Source organism: Colletotrichum aenigma (genome assembly GCF_013390185.1).
Source record: "Colletotrichum aenigma strain Cg56 chromosome Unknown KSG_Cg56_contig01, whole genome shotgun sequence".
Lineage (NCBI taxonomy): Eukaryota > Fungi > Ascomycota > Sordariomycetes > Glomerellales > Glomerellaceae > Colletotrichum > Colletotrichum aenigma.
Window position 1 is genome coordinate 1476335 of NW_023500907.1, and position 12735 is coordinate 1489069.

Genomic DNA, 12735 nt, shown 5'->3' on the forward strand with positions numbered 1-12735 from the left:
TCACATCATCGAGTGCAACGACATCTTCTTTTAGGACCGCACGTGGAAACAGCTTATCGTGAAATTACCTCAAACACTCAAAGAGAACAACCACAACACACCAAAGTCCCATTCATCCGTTCGTCGATTCATTCATCCGAAGCAGCGGCCGAGTCCGCACCCATTCAACCCCCGTCCCTCCCTAGTAAGTTAGTCATTCATCACATCGTGTCCAAGTCCCCCATTGAAGCCCATCCCTCCCGTCCCTCCCTTTACATGCGCCCCCGTTTTCCATCACGTAACAAACGCATCAAAGCCACACGCTAGAACACCCGTAGAACCCTCCCTCAAAACAAAACACCCGTTAATAGCTCTCCACAAAGATCCGAACCGCACCATAATGGTGAGGTGGAAGCGCCAGCAAGGGAAGCAAAAAAAAAAAAAACAAGATCCTAGCGCAGAAAGAAGACACAAAAACGTCCCGAAATGTCCGTGTGTTTATCGCGTCCGGCCGTCCATGTTGATGTTTGGCCCTGTCTGTCCAAAGCAAGCCACCTACCAACAACGGTGCCGTCTGGTAGGGATCCCCCAGATTTCTGGCTGCTTGGCTGGTCAAAGCAAAACGATGACGTGAGTCGTGAATCGTGAGACCCGGCGCATGGAACAAGGAAGATCGAAGGGGAAGGAAGGAGCCGCCGCGCCGATACGAGGAAAAGAAAGGGAACCGCAACGTTCGACCATGGCCCGTGAGGATGTTTCAAAACGTGGTCGAAGCCTCAAAGGGCCGGACGAACACACGCGCTAGAAGCAAAGACCTCCGGACTGCACAGACAATCGCGAGCCGCGGCGGGCCTCGAACCTCAGAGGCTCGGACAGACGCGCTTTCTCGCGCGCGTAGCTTCAGCCGCTGCGCCTGCTGCTCGCGTTCCTCTCTCTCACAATACCAATTTGTGCGTGCGTGTTTGTTTGTGTGTATTTTCATTCAATTGAGTATGAGCTAGCCCAGAATGGTCCTTCTATGGAACCATGGTGTTTTGGCAATTTCTTTTCAATGCCAGTACTGTACAGAGAAAGCGTGGATTCACCCACGCCGTAATCGCACGACTCAGCTTCTAAGCTTGCAGTGCTCTCCCCCAAGATAATTCGCCAATGTTACAAGGCTTCCCGAGCAACTGCTTTTCTTCCACACGTAGCTTTTCCACTTCTCTCGCGCTGTCCTGTTCCAGGTACTCCTACAATGTACACAGGAGGTGAAAGTCCTCCAACAAGCTCGGCCAGTGGCGGTCCGTGAGGCGTTGTTTTGAAAGAATGTAAAGGGAATGGGTGATGTGAGGTCTGTGAGTGTATTGTGTCATCCGATGACAAGGATGTCGGGTATCCGGCGTTTGGATGGAAAGTTTTGGTATCAGGTGAAGGGTCAAGTGACCAGACAAAGGAAATTCGGTAGAAAACAAGAACAGTCCGCCGGGTATGGTCTGAAATACTCCCGGATGTAGGTGGGAGACCAACAAAGCGGACCGAGATGTCATAGTGAAATGCTCCCGAGCCCACAATGCGGAGACACGACTGCCGCAGGTGTGACCGCGCAATGTCGTGTGTGTCGAGACCAACTCCCCCGGCGGACCTCATCCGACCAGCTGTGCCGGATGATGCAGAAATTCTGACAAATGAAAAAACCAGGGACAATGCTGTAAATGCCGACAGGAGCCACCGCGAGATGCCAGATCCAAGATGGACTCCGAACAACCATGTTGTGGCGATGCGGGACAATATGCCAATGCGTCTAATGCCGGTTGTCGTGTTGTATGTTCAGGCTGGTGTAGAACAAAGCGCATAACGAGTTCTATTAGCGTAATAGTGAATTCATCGCGGCCGTGAGCGTTAAGCTGCTTTTGGGCGTCGGATTCGTAAGGCGGAATATTGGCAGTTGAATCGAATAGGGTTGACATGTGCAGAGAAGAGGCGCATAAAATCGACAATCAGGCTGCTCTGGGTCGCCCTATTAAAGGATGCCAGAAGGTGTTCGACGGAACTGTACCGGTGGTGAGTGGCACAGAGTGAGAGACAGCTTCATTCCCCCAGACGAGGAAACTGCTCCGCCATTGTGCAGCAGACAGTGGGGGAGCGTTGATAATACTAGTATGAAGCCATGCGTCTTGCATGGCAACGTTCGCCCAAGATTGGAGAGTTGCCAATCATGGTGCTGGGATCTTGGCGGAAGCTGATGCTGGGTCTGAGACCGTTAGGTCTCGGTGGCGCGGTGGGGGACTGTTCGACGCAGGATTCGCGCTCGCCAAAGGCAAACGTCTGGGCCCTGCCGAACTGCTTGCGCGGGTTCTTGAGGCGGCCGAGTTCGCGCTCGCAGGTGCGCTGGTGAGCTTCGTCGGACATCTCAACGTAGTTTTGAGGGTAGCACCTGCAGCGGTGCTCGTTGAAGAAGGCGCTGTATCCTCCTTCTAAAATATACACGTCAGGGTAGGTAAGATGCGGGTAGTGCTCGGCGTTGACGGTTCGGTCCTCAGAGCGGACGTGGCGGGCCATCATGGGGGCGCGGTGAGCAGAGTACTCGCAGTGAAAGATGAGAATTGTTCGTCCCTGCATGGGGTGCTGGAACAGTTGAGAGGCGAGGAGGTCCTTGTTGTTGTAGTTGACGGCACCGTCGATGTGGCCGCCCTCGTACTCGTACTCGAAACGGCAGTCGATGACCATCTTCTGGTCGAACTTGTCACTGTACTTTCCGTCCAAGAGGTCGACCATGGTTTCTCTCGTGATCCTGGGGATGGTGTCGGTGGGGTCATCAGCCAGGAAGTGAGGCAGGAGGGGCTCCTGAACCTCGTCGGCATCCATGCCGCAGTGGGATTCCGGGGTCGTGGGAGAAGAGTCGCCCCCTTCTGACTTGGCCTTGCCAACATCGCCAGGGTGCTCGAACATGCTCAGAGAGCGACGGAACTGCTTGCGGGGACGCATGAAGGGATTTGAGACGGGGCGGCGGTGGTGCTGGCTACCAAAGGGGCTGTTGCGGTTACCGGAGAGGCTGGAGAACTGGGGACGAGGACGAATGGCACCGGGGACGGCAGGAGTAGGGCTGTTGGCCGTCTGAGGTCGTCGTTCCTGAGGAGGTGAAGTGGCATCGAAGCATTCATCCAAGGACAGAGCACTGCTCATATGTGACAAACGGTTCTCACCAAATCGGAAGGTGGGGAGCTGGTTGTCTGTGTTGGATCGACCAGGAACGCCACTAGTAGAGTAGCCTTTCATTCGAGTCAAGGACGGGCGGCGCAGGCCTGGCTTTCTCCGTCTACCCCTGAGTTAGACGCGACCCCTTGAGCTAGGAGGAATGTGGCAATCAAACTTACTCGGCTCCCAGTGGCTTGGGTGGCTCCAACGACGCTTGCCGAGGAATGGGGGCTGGCGAGTCCAACATCATTTCGTCGTCCTCGGTGGTAGGAGTCGATCCCGGCGTCGGTGACGTTATCTCGATCTGGGTCATGAAAGGCAGCTTGTGCGGGAGAGGCGAAACGTCCATCATCTCGTTCATGGCAGCAGGCGAGGACTCGGGCATCGGAGGGGTCGTCACCATGTAATCTAGTCACTTTCATCAGCACCACCACCCTTCCACTGCAGGATGCCGGGTCAATGCTAACCGCGCGACTCGGCGTCACCCATCATGTTGGATGTGAACAAGGCACGACGAGGAGTCGGGAACTTGGGGCTGCACACCAATGTTAGTCAATCGAGGCTCAGGTACTTTCACGTCATTCCGTCTCACCTCGCCTCATTGTCCAGACGAAAGTTCTGGGAGAGGTCGGCAGCCAGGCTGGCGGCAGGCGAAGAGCCGCTGATGCCAAAGTAATCGCTGGACCGGTGCAACTGCTCGCGCAGGCTGTGACCTCCAGTATAATGAGGACGAGGACGGAAGAGATCCTTGTTGCCCCAGGTCGTGACAGCCATAGGGCGGTGCATAGCCGCCAAGGGTGAGGTCTCCATGATTGCAAGTGTTGAAAACGAGGGGGTCGTAGTCGACAAGTGCGATAGCGAGAGTATAAGTGGTTGTGGGTGGGTGTTATTTTGGTGGTGTTAGTTGTAGAGTTGTTTCGCGGTAGTGAGCGCTGCGTCCAAGACGATACTCAATATGTCGTGACGTTGTGGTGTAAAATGAGAGACGATCGTTAGTCGGCGCCGAGTAAACGAATGCTGCGACTGCTCCTAATGATTTTTCTGCTGATCCTTGCCACTCAATGGGGGAACAAAACGACGTCGGGACGGGGTGAGGAGGGAGGCTGTCGAGTATCGCGGAGTGTTGCGAATCTCGAGGCGATGGACCGAATTTTGCTTGGCGAGGTTCGGAATCGGTAGCGGGGTGGGACTTTTCTCGAGCAGGGTGCACTGCGCTCGCTACAATCGAAGAATTGGGAGGAGGGGACCGTTCGTTATTGGATCGTTGCAAGCAACATCGGTGGTCGGTACTCGAAAGGCTGGTGTCCTTTTTGGGTTTTCCTTCAAATCGTTGATTGCTCGCCGAGGTCGAATTCGAGGTCGAGGCCGTCGTCACAGGGAGGGCGAGAGCAGCGAACCGAAGTCGAGGGGAGGCGACGGGAGAGGCCGTTCCACGATGCCCTCGGTGTAAAAGGGCAGGTCGAGTTTTCGAGGCGGGAGCGGTGCCGCTTTTGTTGCATGGAAGGTCTCGATGCAAGAGAAAAGGACGAAGCGAGGCGACGGTCCTTCCGGAGCTGGAAGCTGAGGTGCAGGCGCAAAACAGTGCGGTGCGGACGGTGCGGTGCAGCAGTGCAAGGTCGGTGCCGTGTGGGTGCTACCACTTCTTTTTTTCGCCTTTTAGTCTCGCTCGAGCTACGCTTCGGTGGCCGAGAGCTGAGAGGGAAGGGCCTTGGGAAGGCGGTTTTGGAGGGATCCGAGAGTACGACGACAAGCAAAAAAGACAGAGCAAAATGCACGTCTAAGCCTCTGCGGTTGATTCCTTCTACGGTTCTTCTTTTTCTGTTCCTCTCCTCGTCTTTCCTTCCGTGCCGGGTTGCGTTGGTGCAAGACGTACGTCACACTAAAACGAAGGTGTGGTGGTGGACTGGCCAAACACACATAAAAGGCAGTTTTTACTGATTGATAGATCTGATTGATACTGGGGGCGGGAGTGGTACTGTCGACGATATGGTACTGGTTTTCCGGGCAGAGAGCGGCTGGACCTTGAGATCTGGACCTGGACCTTGGACCGAACAAAAAAGGCAACAACCGTATATCCGTGAAAAACCTACCGTACCGTCAGACCGTTGATGGGTTGGTCGGGGATGAGGGGAGAAGAGGGAGAGGGTGGGAGGGAAGTGATCTGGAAGGAGAGGAGACTAGAGGTTTTTGAATGATGGTGAGGGACGAGTACGACTGGAGTACGACTGGGACGGGACGGGATGTAGAAACATGGAGGACCAGGCTGGATGGTAACCACATCAGACTGTTCGACAGGTACTGGCGTACTCTGGTAGGGTCGACGAGGGAGCAAGAGGGTGTGTGGATGGGAACATGAACCAGGTCCAGGAAGGGAACGTTGACGGGGTGGATTGAGACTTGCCGGGATGGGGGATGTCACTGTCAGTGTTTAGCCTGCCACAAAAGTCTGGGATGGGCCGTTGGCAGAGTAAGGTACTTCTTTCGTAGTATCTGGCCTACGGTTAGTGTTGCTGCGTATGGAGTCACGGCAGCAGGCGCTCTGCTCAGTACGGCGACAGTACTTGACAGTGGCAGGAGAGACAAAGTGCGGGTGATGGACATGAGCATAGCACAATGGCACAAGGCGGAAAGAGACAATTCAAGCTCCTCCTTCGCAGGCAAAATGGCACATCAACCAGACAGACACACCAGACCAGTAACCAGACTACGAGCAGAGTGTCCAGTGAACAACAGGGAAGCGCCAGACCTGGGGGGTGTGCGGCGTGTGATTCCAACGTGGGATTCAAGAGCGCACGCCTCCTTGGGAAACAGCGAGAGCGAGCGTGTGTGAGAGAGTGAGAAAGAGGCGTGTGTCTTGCTTGGTTTGTCCAGCCCAGACTACGGAGACCTTACGTAGTAGTGTGTTAAGTGCGGATAAGGTAGCCCAGACAGGTGGGCGCTTCCAAGGGGAGAAACAGAAAGAAGAAAAAAAAGCGATACTTGGGAAAAGTACCCAGCAGTGCGGCGCGTGGGGTCGTTTCTCTGTCAGTCTGGTGTCAGGCCCCTGGACAGTCTGGAGATCTTCGCTATTTCGACAGACGACTCGGGGGGACGTCGAAGAAGGTTGTCAGGGCGATTTGGTTGCTGCTGCAGCTACGGAGCCCTTCTGCGGTCCTGCAGGCCATGATGCAGCTTCTGGATGGACGATGATGATGCAGGATGGGATCCATGCCTTCCTTGCCCATGACATGCCCTGTCCTGACCTTGTCCTGCCTTGCCCTGCTCTGAGAGCCATGCCCGGTTTGGTTGCTGCATCCTGCTTTCCTTCTTGGGCTGATGCGGCTGTTTGGTCTGGCAGTCGAGTGGCCCAAGCTGTGTCCTGTACAAAATGGAAAGATACGGTACGGCGATAATGCACCAAGCAAGCACCTGCAGATGCAAGTGCGAGTGCAAGTGCGAGTGCAAGTGCACCAAGTGTGCAGCTCGCCAGGATGCACCTGCGCATAAGGTACGCAGCGACCGACCTTAGCGCGCTGCCATGTTTCTTGCAAACCGAAGGTGGAAAACGTAGATACGGTACGTATCTTTTCCACCCGGTGCTGCCAAGCATGTTTCTCTCATTGCGCTGGCTGCGGTTTAGTTTACACAGGGCATACCCGGTCTGCATCCGACCTTATTCCTGGCCCAAGAGACACAGAGAGGAGAAGAGAGAGTGTTCATCTTTTTCTTCCTCTGGCCAAGGAATTATCGATGCCACCACACACGTTGTTAGCGCTCTCCGATTCTGCCACTCGGTAGCATTTCGCATTCAACCGATCTTATTTTGCTTTTCCTCGTCCGACAACGACGACAACAACAACAATAAATAATAGAGCTGGCCCGAATGGTCGGTTCCAAGGCAGAGGCACGTTCAAACGTGCAATGAGCACGTGTCGGAAACAGTACGTACCTTTTGACCTTATCTTGCGTTAGCTGCATCTCCCAGAGCTGAGAGCGCTGTGCTGTGCAGCGGAATCGACGAGAATCGTGCCAATCGTACAAAATGCGAGTCGTCCCCCGCCAATGCGCTGCGCGTGTGCATCACCCACGGATCCAGTTCCTATGCAGAGCACAGCACGGCACAGCACAAACGCGGGACATCAAATCGCCCCTAAGGCAGGAACCTGCTCATGGAGCTCATGGAGCCGTCGGTGGTCCAGTCCTCACTCACGTCCATAGCACCCCAAGGTATTGCCGACATATGATGAACCACCTACACTGGATCCTATTCCTGCTATGAATACACCTTACGGATACCCGCCTACGGTAAGGAACGGCAACCTCAACCACAGGCATCCACCAACATGCCCTGCCCTGCCCTGCCCTTTTCCGCCTCACTCAGGGGATTCGTCTTACGATGCCGGCGCTGTAATTGGCTTCCTCGGGGTACGTAGTGTACCTATCTGGACTGGTGAGATTTGATACCTAGGTACGGTAAGCAGGGCCCGTCGAGGGCGTTACAGGGGCTGATGTTGGCACCATTCCCCTGGGAGACTTGTCCCTTACAGGCGGTTGCCGCAACGATTTCTGCTGTAGTCCTTTTCGAGGCTGCTGGCTGCAGGTGGTGGTGCTGATGGTTCCGGATGAGGCGTCAGGGGCTGACCACGGGATATCTTCTGCAGCACGTTGCCGCCTCTTACAGTTGAACCTGCTAGCAGTAGTCGTGAGAAGGAATACTTCCAGACTCCAAAGTCCATAAGGTATCATCACCAACTCAAGTCACCCCGTCCACTAGCTTAGAGCCTGGCGGCGTGCACGTCCTGCGCCGTATCCCGTCTCCTGGTCCCGTCTGGTGCCGTTCTATCGGTCTGGTCTGGATGGGCTTGGTCTCTGCTCTGCTGAATCCAATAAGAAAAAAAAAATCTCCTTGACCCATCATCTGTCCATGACCCTCTCACGTCGCCCACCCGACCGGCGTTCGCCATGGATCCTGACTGGCGTTAGATGCCTTTTGGCAAAGATTGAATCCCGCAGTGGTCTGTGAGCCCGTGGTCTGTGGTCGGTGGTCGCCGGAGCGCCGAACCCGTCGCTGTGGCAGCTCCCCTTTTCTTACCGCTGTTCCAGCGTGCGGATGGAACACACTGTGTGTTCTATTGCCTGTATGCCCCCGAGGAGCGGGCGGGGAGTGGACGGCGGGTGGACCTGCGTCGAAGCTGTGGCCGTCACCCGGGCCTCACTGTGGCCCTCCATGTGCTGAAAACCTATCCCACCCCGCCTGTTGCTCGCCTGTTGCTCAGGTTGCGCAGTGGAAAAGAACGGGTTGCTCAGTGTAAGGGGGTTTGTCGTCCAGACAAGAGCTAGGGGAGCCTTTTCAACGAGATGAGGATGCTGGGGGAGGGCGTGTGAATGAGGCTCCAGACCGACACTGATCCAACGGGACCCGACCCGCGGGAAAGAGAGCCCCAGAGCCCCAGAGCCCTGAACCAGGCCAAGAGCAGCGCAACGCAGGGAGAGAAGACCGAGCCTCGAGCAGAAGAAAGAAGAAGAAAAAACGTCTTCTAGCGGGACCTGCCCCAGCAGCTACTGCTCAAAGCGTATTCGATATCCGTCGAAGCGGATTCGGATTTGCATTGTGCCTTCCCAATTCTTTCATGTCATAAAGATGCGAATTCGCCATGTGCAGGTGCAGGTGCACCCTTTGTTCCTTGTTCTAATTCAGCCCGTCAGTCCCAATACTCCTTCTCTGTTCCATGTTGGAGCTTGCCTTTGTGCTATGCTGCATAGGAAGGTAGCTCTTGCCTATTCCTATTCATACCTGCTACATACGAATAAGGGAAGAAAGTACCTACCTGCCTGCCTGCGCGCCGTTGCCGTCCTTCCTTCCTACGGAGCAAAAGGGTAAGGTGCAAAGACACCAACGCAATTCTGATTCAAACAAAGCAAGCCCTGCCGTTGCCGCACTTGCACATCGTGTTTCTCCCGACTGCGCCGACGGCCCTCGCTAGTTTCTGCCTCCCTCTCCAACGCTAGGTCTGGCCAGCGGCTCTGGCTTGGTTGAGTCGTGCGACGTACGGATCTCATGCCCGAGAAGACATCTCCGTGTCTGAATACCTCGGGCAACGGCAGCTGCAAAAGTGCATCAACCACCGAATAACTCCAGCAACGCCACCGCCAACGCTCAGATCAGATAGACGCGCGCAGCGGGGCACGGCAACGCAACGCAACGCAACGAACACGACTCGGCAACACCCATCACGAGCCATCCATCGTCGCTTTTTTGCCCACAGCCGCTCTCAATCTCATACTCCAAGTGCCCCTCCCCCGGGTCACCAGTCACACGGTTGACCGGCTACCGAGAGAGAGCCCACCACCGCCGCCAGGGTCTTGTCTCTGTCGCCGACGATGGGATATGGACGCCATCGCGGTGGCTGATGGATGGCGCTAGGCAATCCGACGAGCTAAGCGCCCTCCATGTCCGATCAGGCTCAAGCCAAGCGGCCCCGAACCTCGACAGAGTCCACGGCCGGAGGGAAAGGTGACCTGGCTCGTCAGTCCAAATGCCTTCTTTAACACTAGCGACCGAGCCTTGGTAAAACTGGGCCTAGCCCGAGAGCTTACATCATTGCTCGGCGCTGTTCATCATCCGCCTCACCTTTCCCATCCTAGCCAGAAACCCCGAGTCCCAGACGCAAGACCCAGATGTATCGCCCAGCAATCACTCAAGTGCCAACCGCAACAACCACCACCACCACCACCGGCGCCTGGAAATGAGCGGTGAGTTGGCGTATCGCCCTATGCTCGCCCCCTGTCTGAAGTCGTTCACGTCCGCTACACTACGGATACTTCGTCCACCACTACACCTAAGCTACGGAAGATTTGCTACCACGGACAACACACTCCATGGCACTATGCTACACTATCCAAGGCCAGTCACTACTGACTTACAACTCCTGTTGTAACATTCACAGACCACGGATCCTACCACACGACAACAAGAAGGCCGCGCCAGACTAGCCCTCTTGTCTCTCCTGTCTGTCAGTGTCTGCCAGCACACTGACACTCCTTGCTTAGCCAACCTGCTCGTCAGCCTACCACGGGCAAGAACCTCAGGCCCGGGGCAATTACGCCGTATGCCGCCTTGCCTACTGTGTCACTGCACTTTGCACCTTAATCGTGCTATTTCCACCTTTATTCCTCCAGACCCATGGCCAAATTCACAACTTCGTCCGCGTTACTGGTCACAGGGTTGGCAAGGCTACCTCGAGGCGCAGAAACGGAAACGCCCGGTTGCTTCGGACAGGGCTCCCAGGCCATGATCTCCCAAGTCTTGCCTGTCTCGTCATCCCTTCAGCTCGGCGCCGGCGGAGTTCAGGCCGCACGGCACACCAAGCTCCCCTTCTTGGACTGCTTACCGCAAAGTGTTCTACAAAGTTCAGTCGGCAAACATCTCTCGAGATCGGATGCTCGTTCGCACGACCACGGGCTTGCTGGAGCTGTGCAGTCCCTCTCCCGCGAACGGACGACACCTCATGTGGAAAAAAAGATGTGAGACTTAAGGGCCCAGTCTTCAAGCCCACTGCATTCTTCGGTTGCCGGGACGTCGTCTGTCAGGAGGGTCTTGAGACATTTCTGGCACAAAATGGCGTGTTGGCTATCGAGAGTCATGTTGGCGTTGCTGTTTGCTTATGAGCCCGCCGAGAATTATGTCTACGGCATGTTCCGCTGACACCAACATGTCATCAATGGGATAACAAAGCATAATTTGTTCGAAGCTCCCTCGGGATATCAATGCTTGGCTGCAACGCTTTTCTGAGGCGTATCGAGCATTCCTGCCACTGCAGACTCAGGACCAACTTCATTCCTCAGACCTCGACGCGGCCAGCCCGTGACCATTTCTGGCCAAGGTCACAGAGATCTCAATCACAATATGACGTATTTCGCAGTACAGAGTTTACCGGGCCAATCTCGTTGTCCGGAGTTGACTCCATCTGGGAAATCTTGATGCAGTTCGACTTCTGATAGTCGGCCCAGCAGTCCGGCCAGCCAACGGGGCCCGAGCCTGAGAAAAACCGGATCTGCCGAATTATTCGGCCTAGGCCGTCCACCGGCACAAGAAATACGAATACCGACTTTGCAGATCTTGCACGGACAATGCACGGCGTCGGCATCAGATTTGCACATCTTGACATGGTCATCTGCAGGATTTGACACCATGTGCCTCCAAGACCCTTCGCGTCCTCCACCAGCGGAACAGCAACGAACGAAAGGAGGTTGCAAGCCGCTACGGGAGAAAAATTGGAAGAAAAAAGAACAAGACAACGACGACCCAGTAACCCCCCATCGTCATCTTCTCCCCACAGCAACCAACGGGGCCAGCCCTGGGCTGAAGACGTGGGATTTGCTGGGATGCGCCGGGCTGTAGCTGGGGACTGACCGGGGGTTATCGGCAGCTCACAGGGCTTCATCTCCATGTCCGCCATCGCGACTGGCCAGAGCTCTCGGCCACTCTCCCTCACTTTCTCAGCCAAGACCCAGCCCAATCCCTCGCTTGCCCCCGCTCATCGGCCCTGGCCTTCACCCTGGTCATCAACCCCGGTTCTCCTTGCTGCTCGCGAGAGTCTTGTGTGATGCGAGTGCGTGCTGGGCCGGGATCTGACCCCTTGCCTACACCATCTTCGTTGCTTATCGCTACATCGTCCCGTGCAACTTACACCAAACGCGGCCTCGACTTAACAGTCTGCGCCTGCCAAAAGCCAATTGATGGCTTGAAATCGCGCGCAATTGGTTATTTACCGCTCACTGCTGACAGCCGAGCCTGAAGGTTTGGTGGGGGCTGAGACAAACCCTTGTAGCATTGACTTCAGGGCATCTTGTTTCGGAAGGCAAGTGGGCAGACGAGATGGAGCTTTTGCTTGTCTCCGAACGTATCCGTACGGCGTAGAGTACAGAGCAAAAATACACGCTACACAGGGTAGCTCGTTCGGAGCTCTAATCGTAGGAGCTGGAGCTACCAGCTGGAGCTTGGATACTTGGAGTTGAAGTTGGAGAACTGGAGCTGGGACACCGTCAGGCGACCGACCCGAGATGAAGACTGACAGAGCAACAGAGCATCAATTAACCCCCGAGCTTCCGTGACGTCTCCATCAAGCACGGTCTGGGCCCTTGAGCCTTGGCCTTGGCTTGAATGGCTTGCCCGTCGGCGAACAGATCGACGAATGGCAGGCGGTTAATTGATCAACGAACCTTCCCTCATCAGCGGCGTTGGACAAGCATTCGAATGATGCGAAATTAACCGCGCGACATCTGAGTTCAGGCACACGGGACTTGAAAGCTGCCAGGTGCCAGTCAAGTCCTGTCTTAGACCGTCCGGCGGTGAAGCGGCACGCTCAGTCGTTCATCTCCACAATATGTTCTGTGCGGCCATCGAACAGAACCCAAAGTCGGCGGATGGGGAGTGATTCTTATTTTCCATGTATCTATACAGATGCAGATACCGTGTAACCGTGCCGGCACGTGTATCTCGTTCTATGGTCAGCTCTCCGCCCGGTCCCCGATCCCCAGGAGCCGGCGGCTGGGAAGATGATGGAAGAAGAAATCATCATCAAACTCTGGACCATGGCC

General features: G+C 55.5%; 1 protein-coding gene across 1 annotated transcript; it reads right to left on the reverse strand.

Moving 5' to 3' along the window:
• Positions 1-2115: 2115 nt before the first annotated feature.
• On the reverse strand, positions 2116-3966 carry nimT (M-phase inducer phosphatase; the record flags this gene model as incomplete). Its single annotated transcript, XM_037315654.1, has 4 exons — positions 2116-3277; positions 3336-3564; positions 3624-3691; positions 3749-3966. The coding sequence occupies 4 exons, from the start codon at positions 3964-3966 to the stop codon at positions 2116-2118; spliced, it is 1677 nt and encodes a 558-aa protein (XP_037185938.1).
• Positions 3967-12735: the final 8769 nt, after the last annotated feature.